This window comes from Sturnira hondurensis, unplaced genomic scaffold (genome assembly GCF_014824575.4).
Source record: "Sturnira hondurensis isolate 20B ecotype Veracruz unplaced genomic scaffold, ASM1482457v3 Scaffold0007406, whole genome shotgun sequence".
NCBI classification, from domain to species: Eukaryota; Metazoa; Chordata; class Mammalia; order Chiroptera; family Phyllostomidae; genus Sturnira; species Sturnira hondurensis.
In genome coordinates this window covers 2,829,956-2,838,753 of record NW_028080037.1, presented here as the reverse complement: position 1 = coordinate 2,838,753, position 8,798 = coordinate 2,829,956, and the positions used below count along the sequence as shown (strand labels likewise).

Sequence of the window (8,798 nt, the reverse complement as noted above, 5' to 3'; positions counted from 1 at the left end):
TGGTCGATTTTCGCGGGGTGACGGGAGGCCAACATGAAACCTCAAAGCTCTTGGCTTCCGCTCCCATCGCTCACTCCTTCTATTCCCACTGTTGCCTCCAAATCTTTCGCGATCTTTCTAAATCATCCTAGGAGGGAACTGCAACCTCGCGGGGCAGGTTCCTCGATCCTGTCTCTTTCTTACATGATCCACGTGAACCACAGGCTGCTTGCAAAGAGGAAATGCAGTTGGGGTCGATGTTTTGTGTTCCTTCAGAGCCACCGTCCAGGCTCGGGCCGCGCGCAGCCGAGATGTCCCTCTGTGGCCGCCGTGCGTCCTTTACGTGGCAGGTCCCGGCGCCCGCCAATCCACGGCGCCCGCATCAGCCCCCTCGGGTGGCGCAGCCGGAAGGGGCGGAGCCGAGGCGGTGGCGGCTGAAAAGGTATCGGTGGCGGCGACGGCGGCGGCTCTGGTGGCCGCAGTCCCGGTCCTGGCTTCGGCCCCAATCCCACTATGGTGACGCTCGCGGAGCTGCTGGTGCTCCTGGCCGCCCTCCTGGCCACGGCCTCTGGCTACTTCGTCAGCATCGACGCGCATGCCGAGGAGTGCTTCTTCGAGCGGGTCACCTCGGGCACCAAGATGGGCCTCATCTTCGAGGTGGCCGAGGGCGGCTTCTTGGACATCGACGTGGAGGTGCGGGCCCGCTGCCGGCGACCGAGGCGGGGTCTCGCGGCCGCTCGGGGGTTGGCGGCTTCTGGGGCCCCCGCGAGGCTTGCGAGGGCGCGGGGCCTGGAGGCGGCGGGTCGAGTTCTGGGAGGGGCCGGGGCCACCGCGGCGGCGACCCCCCTCCTGACCCATTCCCCTGCGCCCCCCTCGGGAGACGGAGCCGTTGCTCGGTGGCTTTGGGTTGATGGGCTTGAATGGCGGGTTCCTTCGGGATCTCTGGCCGAGCTTTGTCGCCTGGGCGCCGCGTGTCCTCTCCCGGCCCGGAAGGCGCTCCCTGGTCGCGGCTTAGTGGTGGCAGGACCTGATCTACCGTCCGCGGCTAGGGATTAATGTTGGAACGTGGAGCGGAAACTTTGGGGAAAGTAAATCGGAAGTTACTGAGAGGTGCCAGGCAGACGTTCATCCTCGTTCTCTACTTCCTCGGGAAACGACCTGAGCGTTCCACCTGTTTTTGCACAGGTCCCCACACTAACCGTTTAGCCCCCTCTGACCAGGAGAGAGGTGGGACTTAGGAGTAATGATTGCAGCGAGTTATATGGAGAAAATAGGAAATCAAATCAATTTCTTTGATTAAGAAATCACCAGTCCCTAGATTTCCTTGTATGTCTTTTTTTAAACGAAAGGAATGGTTCACCTTCAACTTTCCGGAGGCAGGGGAAATCACAGGGAATTAATATTTAAAGTCCCCCGTTAGCACGATTAATTGGGTTTCAGGATTTTCCATTAGGCAGTGAACCTTAGCAGAGTTGGGCACGATTATGCAACTCAAGTGAAGTCCAGGACTAGGGCGATAATGGAAGGAGTGACCAATAGAATTAGCTGAGACCACGGAGCTCAGCTAGGCCGGTGCCCAGTGTTGGGGGTGCGGGGGGGGGGCACTTTGTAAGAGGAACTGAGGTGAGCAAGGCCTGCCAGCTGCACTGTGGCAGGTGGGATGCGAGCCCTGGTCTCCTGATTTCCAGTCTAGCCCTCTCTGTCAGGCTTCCAGGCGGCTCAGATAAAGCAGGTCCCTTCACTGGGTGTGGGTAATCGACCCAGAAAATCTAGAAATGCACCCGCTCTCAATTGCTAGTTTTAAAGGGGTTTTTGTTTTGATGTTAACGGCTGCAGGTTTATATGGTTGTTGGGGGGGGGGCGGCATTAGGCCACTTGGAGACCATATGGAAGGTGTGGCTTTTGTCTCTGAGGGGTTTGCATTTCGGTTGAAGGAAGAACAGCAAGGCAGTCAGAAAGGTGTTTGCAGGTAGAGGTTCTTGTTTCGGCAGTGGGAGCCCAGAGGTCACGGTCACTGTCACTGTTTCGTGTGGGGCCCAGTGACTGACTCTTCCGAGGTGAATGTCCTCCCACCAGTAGACACCACTTGGCAAGTTCATGGTTTGAAGTCTTTCATGATCCCTCCTGCGTTTCTCTCCTGCCTCCAGATCACAGGACCTGATAATAAAGGGATTTACAAGGGAGACCGGGAGTCCAGTGGGAAGTACACGTTTGCCGCTCACATGGATGGGACGTACAAGTTCTGTTTCAGCAACAGGATGTCCACCATGACCCCGAAGATTGTAATGTTCACCATCGACATCGGGGAGGCCCCCAAAGGGCAGGACATGGAGACAGAAGGTGAGGGGCACGTGCCGGGGGTGAACGTCAATTCCGGTGAACGTCAGTTCCGTGCATTTTTTTGTCATCTGGGGTATTTGTTTTGATTTCTCATTCTAGGTTCATCCACGGCCTTTTTTTCCTTGCCTCTTGTTCTATCCATTGTCTTTAAAATCAGAAACTTTTGTGACATGTACTTTTTACTTACCCAGATCTAATTAACAAAGAGAAGTTTCTGGAAGATCACGTTCATATTTCAGTTCCTTACAGGGGCCCCTCTGCAGCTCCGTCACCCTGTGCCCCAGCGAGCACGTGGGTCATGTGCGTCCCAGGTGGCTTGTTCTGTGAATTCACCCATCCTGGCATTCGTGTCTCTGCTCATTTGTATTCATGACCAGTTTAGCTGAACTCTTTTTTGCTGTTTTTATTTTTTGTGTGTTTATATCTTAAACTTTTCCGCAGGTGGTGGAGATACCTGGGATGGTATGTGGACTGCTTTTTGGTGGCGTCCTGAGTTTTTGCACATTTCTGTTTGCTATTAGCTAATTCCTGCTTTCCTTCTTTCTAACCTCAGTTTGTTGGCATGAGAGTGTTTTTTTGTCTTAATTTTTTTAAAAAACCCACCACCCTACACCTAGATAGAGTGACTGTGTTTGGTGGTTTTTATTGGTTGTCAGGAGATGCAGGTTCGGTCATCTTAAGTCACAGTGCTGGGGACCCAGCCACCTGGAGTTCGGTGGTGCCGTCCTGCTGTGCTGTCACCCAGTGCCAGAGGGCGGAGGTGGTCGCCGTACCTGGACCAGTGAAAGTCTCAGTGAAACACGGCTGGTAGCGGATGGTTCCATTGACTCCTCGGAAGTTTGTCGCAGGCTCTTTTTAATGGTGATGGAAGTTTTCTAACTTGGAGCTTGGTTTGAAATGCATTTCTAGGAACCGTGTCTAGACATACTAACAAAAGTTCTTTCAGCCACATACTGCAGTTAGGTTAGATTTATCCCTCAGCTGACCAACACTGAACCCTGTATGATTCTTCTGGATGTATCGTGTACCAGGAGCCAGCGCATTAGGGTTTTTGGGGGAAGGGGTCTTGGTCACAGTGCATGTTAGGATTTTGGGAAAGTAGTAGTTTGACACATTTTCTAGTACTAAGATGAAATTTGTTGTAGGCGCTAGCAATTAGTAGAGTGCTTACACCCTAAAGAAGATGCGTTGCCAGTTAGGTGTTTCAGTCTGTAGAACTTGGAGTCGCACTCCTTGGTGACCGCCGCACTCCTTGGTGACCGCCGCACTCCTTGGTGACCGCCGGGCCTGCTTTGCAAGGCCATTCCCAGGCAGGGCTTGGCTAGTTTTCAAGGAGAACTGGGTTTTTTTGTTTGTTTGTTTGTTTGTTTCTGGAAATTAATCATTTCTAAGTAGTTAGAAGTTGTTGGCTGATGAATGAGAATATTGAATTATTCTTAAGTAATCCATAACACAGTATTTAAAACTCTTGCTTTTGCTCGGTGATGTCAGTGAATCGCAACTGTCAAATCCAGCCTTCCTCTAAAGCAGGGGTTCTCGAGTCGGAATGATTTTTGACCCCTGAGGGACATCTGGCGTTAGCAGGAGATGTTTGTGGTACTCACGGCCTGGTGGGTGACCCTGCGGGGCGTCGGGCAGCAGCTGCAGGGATCACCTGGTCTGGAACTCACCAGTGTCGCTTCTGAGAGCCCTGCTCTGAAGGCCCCACGTTGTGCATGTGGCTTCCAGGGTGACACCGATGAGGGTTTGAGATTGCAGCCTTGCTGCCTTTGGATGGTAGGCCCTTGGCCAGTCCAGGAAATGTGGGGGCCCTAGGCGAGGCCCCACCTTGGGCAGGCATAGAGAGACCCTTCCAGGGGAAATGTCCCCTGGTGGTGGAAACTTTTTCCTGTCTGTGTCTCCGTTGTCGTAATGTAGTATGTTCACCTTGTATTGATCTCTGTCCAAAGAGGATACCCGGTTGTAATCCTGGGGCAGCTGAGAGGGGGGTTCCCTGCAGCGCTTGCTGCCCCCACTGCAGAGCAGCCGTGGCTTGACTCGCACAGAGGACATGTGAGCTGCCCTGGGCGTTCCCCACAGGTCTTCACATCTTCCGCCGTCGGCTTCGAGGACCTCGAACGTCTGTGTTCGTGCTGCTCCCAGTTGACCTTGGAGTTCCACAAGTGGGTTCTGGTTTCAGTTAGATGTTTGTAGGTTAGTCCTCGGGCATTGTTAGGGATTGCGTGTTGGTCCTTCGTGCTCTCTGCACAAGCTCTCCCCCCGGTTCTTTCCCCTCTTCTGGTGGACGGTGTAGGGACCTTCATTTGGTAGCAGTGCAGCAGAGGAAATTTTGTGGGGTTGTTTCCTTCCGTTAGCAAAAATTGTGCAGTGTATTTTCTGTCCCGGAAGAGATTTTGCTGCTGGGAATGACTTTAACAAGCGCTTTGAGAATCATGCTGTCACCAGTGGTCGAAAGTGACGTTTGAGCCATTTCTAAAAACAGCTGCTTTCGTGTGTCTTCTCTGAGGAATATTTTTCTTGCTTTGTGAGCACATTTCGCACAGAGATTCCATGTATATGCTGATGTGCGTTCACCCCTCCTGCAGCCCACCAGAACAAGCTAGAAGAGATGATCAATGAGCTGGCAGTGGCGATGACAGCCGTGAAGCACGAACAGGAGTACATGGAAGTTCGGGAGAGAATACACAGAGCAAGTAAGTGAGGGGGTGAAGCCTGCGGCATTGTCCGACCCAGCAGATGGCCTCCAACGTCCTTACCGGGGAGTTCGGCACATGCTGCCATCCCGATGCACTCACCTGGAGAGGCCCCTGTGCAAGGAGCCCTGTGCAGAGGGTGTTTTCTGAGTGCGCGTGTTTGTAGCGCCTTGTGCTGCACCAGTTTGCTACGGGGCCCACGTTCAAAACCAGTAAATGCTGTTAGGATTCAGCCCAAGCTACTATGAGTTTTTAAAAAATGTGGTCAGTTAAAGAATGAGTTAATTGTTTTCATTCTTTTTTTAATCTGTCCTCACCTGGGGATATGTCTTCATTGATTTTTAGAGGGAGAGGAAGGGAGAGAGCGAGAGCAAGAAACATCGATGTGAGGGAGAAACATTGATCGGTTGCCTCCCGCACACGCCCTGACTGGGGATCGAACCTGCAACCTAGGTATGTGCCCTGACTGGGAATCAGACCTGCAACTTTTTAGTGTATGGGATAACGCTCCAACCAACTGAGCCACCCGGCCAGGGCGCTAATTCTTTTCTTAAAGCAGAAAGGAAAAACATTCTAAGATGGGCAGTGTGTTGGTTTTTAATAACATCTAAAGTTTTTGTGTCAGTATAATTACTATTACATGCTCAGATTTAGCTTTTTTTCAAAACTAGAAGGCTTAGCATAGCTAAAACAGCAAGTTCAAAAACATTAACATAGGCAGTGACCAAGTAAAGACCAGCTTGGGCTCCCAAGTTTGTCAGCTGGGAGCTGAGAGCGGGTGTGTCTGTCTTTGGAAACAGTGATGATTGGAATCCCCTGTTAGGTTGCAAAACCTGGTTAGCCCATGGTGTAGCCTTAAGGTCATATGCTTTTGCAGATACAGTTAGGGGCACCGCATCGGCACGCAGACGAGGTAGTGCGTTTCAGACCCAGGCCCATACCTGTGGTTCTGTGTCTTTCACCTGCAAGTTATTCTTGGGGACGGACCTCACTAGGAGCACTGTCTCGCCTGCAGGCAAAGTGACTTGGTCCGCAGTCTTCATTCTGGGCTGGGGCAGGGAGGAAAAGCAGCAGATAGTACAGGTGACTTCCTCAGTGGGTGGTTCCTGTCCCGCCTCTCACACCCGTTCTCAGCCCTGTGGGGAAGGAGCGTGGACCCTCTTCTCCCCAGGAGGCTGGTGAGTGAGAAGCGCAGATTGGACAAGCACCCCGTTCTCGCTTTTGGGGGTGTGGAGTGTGGCATGAGGGGCACTCAGGCTCCTGCCTCTGCCCGCCAGCCTGGGGCCCACTCGTAATGACTTCACCCTCTGACCTCCCCCTCCCCTCACCTGGCAGGGCCCGGTGGGGGGCCAGCCTGCTGCAGAGAAGCCCGAGGCTGAGCGCTCTCACTGCCTGGCCGCTGGTTCCAGCGCAGACCAGGCGGCTGTGAGGCAGGGTCGGTTCCTGGGAGCGGAGCAGCCAGAGGGAGCGCTGCCTTCCCGCCCACGGGGGCAGCCGGCCCTGTTGGCCCAGCCTCCGTCTGACCGGAGACGCCCTCGCGAACAAGTGGAATTTTAGATGTTCATTTTAAATTGGCAGATGGACCAGTTGCCCCATCGCTGTTGCTTTCCTGCACCTCTTCCGACAGCACTTCTCGGAGGGGCACGTGGGAGCGTTTTGTCCCGTGTGTTGCAGCAACACTGTGTTGCTTCTCCATCGGGTGGGGGTGTGAGTGGCCCGAGGACGGCGTCTCGTGTGGACACTGTGCGCTCGCCTTCCTGGGTGGCTGCTGTGCGGGGTTACTGTGCTTCCGTGTGTCGGTTTGATCCTAAAGATGCAATTGTCTGTAAGTGTAGGGAGGCGTAAATATTTTTTTTACATGGCTGCTTAATTGGAAGTATTTACCCTTTCAGACACAACCTTAAAATGCTTGTCATTCAGTTAAGCTAGAAATGGGTTACTGAGTTTTCAACAGAAATAAGCTTCATGCATGGAGTTAGCACTGATTTCCTTGTGGGTGGCGGGTAGAATTCTAGGTGGCGTTCTGGGCTGTGCCTGTTCTTACTCTGGGGAAAAACCACTTTTTTTTTTAAAGGAAACAGAGTTATCCTTTTGGAAATATGTTAATTTTTTAGAAAATATTTATTATTAGAACAAGGGGAAGGGAGGGAGAAAGAGAAGGAGAGAAACATCAATGTTTGGTTGCCTCTTGCTTGCCCCCCTCCGGGAACCTGGCCTGCCACCCAGGCATGTGCCCTGACTGGGAATCGAACCTATGACCCTTTGGTTCGCAGGCTGGTGCTCAATCCATTGAGCCACACTAGCCAGGGCTAGAAATATGTTAATTTTTTTTCAATTATTTTTTGGTGATCGTGAATCCAGTAGGTTTAAAATTTTAGTTAATAGTTTAAAAACAGTATATATACATCTAAAGATTATACTGGTAATTGCGATTGTTTCTAATTGGCCGTTTACAGAAAAATCAGAAAACTACATAATAATTTTTAAAAGTTAAGGCTGTAGAATTTGATCAGAAACTGGGAAAATTTTGATCAGAAACCGTAAACAGCAGAATAAAGTATCGCGGTCAGGTGTTTGCAGGACCACACCTGGAGCTCATGAGAGGGACGGGCCCCGGGACGCACTCAGTTGGGCAGTAACTGTCCATCCGGTGAAACTGGGAACTCTCCCCTCCTGGAACAAGTGCATAGTAGGTGCCCAGTAATCCTTGTTTTTAAAAAAAGATACCTTGACACATCTTGATTTGGTAAGTAGTGCTTTTTGGTAACTTTGTGACCTTGAAATAATGCCTGAATTTTTTAAAGTTAATTTTCTGACTCAGAGTAAAGAGGTTATAATGTAGGGACATTGCAGTGTCAGGGAGGAAGAAGGTGGGGTTGGGTTTTAACCCTAGAAGTGTAGCCTTGGGCGGGCCAACGTTCCTCTCTGTTCCCGGTGCGTAAGCAGAGTGGACCGGGCTCTGCGTTTCCGAGGGCCCATGGGGTCTGAAGGCCCGGTGTCTGGGTGGGTCGGGTCGCTTGGAGACAGAAGTGCCTGGAGTGGGAGTGGCGCGTGGGTGGTGCTTTCACATCCCAGGACGAGGGGTAGTTTTGATGCCTCACAGTTTCACTGCCGTCACAGTTAAATTTCGTTTGTTTCTCCTCAACAGTCAACGACAACACAAATAGCAGAGTGGTCCTTTGGTCCTTCTTTGAAGCCCTTGTTCTAGTGGCCATGACTTTGGGACAGATCTACTACCTGAAGAGGTTCTTCGAGGTCCGGAGGGTCGTTTAACAAGCTCTCCCTCAAGATCCGGAATCCACAACTCACTGTTCACCAACCTCTTTCTTGGTCATGAAAACGGCATCAGTTTGTATGTGTTGATTTCTGAATTGTACATTCACAGCTTATGTTTCTTTGTAAAGAGTAGGTATTGGGGAAAAACACCTTTTTAGGAGAGTGGTAGTGAAAATTTGACATTGGATTGGCACAGCTTCTTACTGACTTTCCCTCCATTACACAGGTCCTTCCAGGCTCGAACACTGCACAGGAGATGTAGGCCTGTAGTCCGTACTATAGCTTCGTTCTCCTGACCAGTGCAGTTTGTCCACGATAGTGCTTTACTAAAACGGCTGTGCTGTTTTGGCCCCTTGTCCTGCGATCCAAGTCATCAGAGATCTGTGCTGTTGGGTCCTTACGAGGAACCCCAGTCCGAATCTCCGTTGCCCTGTGCCCCCCAAGGGCACAGCTCTGTGGCCTCGGAGCGCGCCACCAGGCTGGTTCATTTATCCTTTGTCTTGTTTTTGC

General features: G+C 51.6%; 1 protein-coding gene across 1 annotated transcript; it reads left to right on the top strand.

The window, feature by feature from the left end:
- Positions 1–381: 381 nt before the first annotated feature.
- On the top strand, positions 382–8,347 carry TMED2 (transmembrane p24 trafficking protein 2). The gene is made up of 4 exons (XM_037051923.1): positions 382–672; positions 2,127–2,319; positions 4,905–5,012; positions 8,161–8,347. Exons 1-4 carry the CDS (start codon positions 493–495, stop codon positions 8,283–8,285), a joined length of 606 nt encoding a protein of 201 aa, XP_036907818.1. The 5' UTR covers positions 382–492; the 3' UTR covers positions 8,286–8,347.
- The last annotated feature ends 451 nt before the right edge of the window (positions 8,348–8,798 follow it).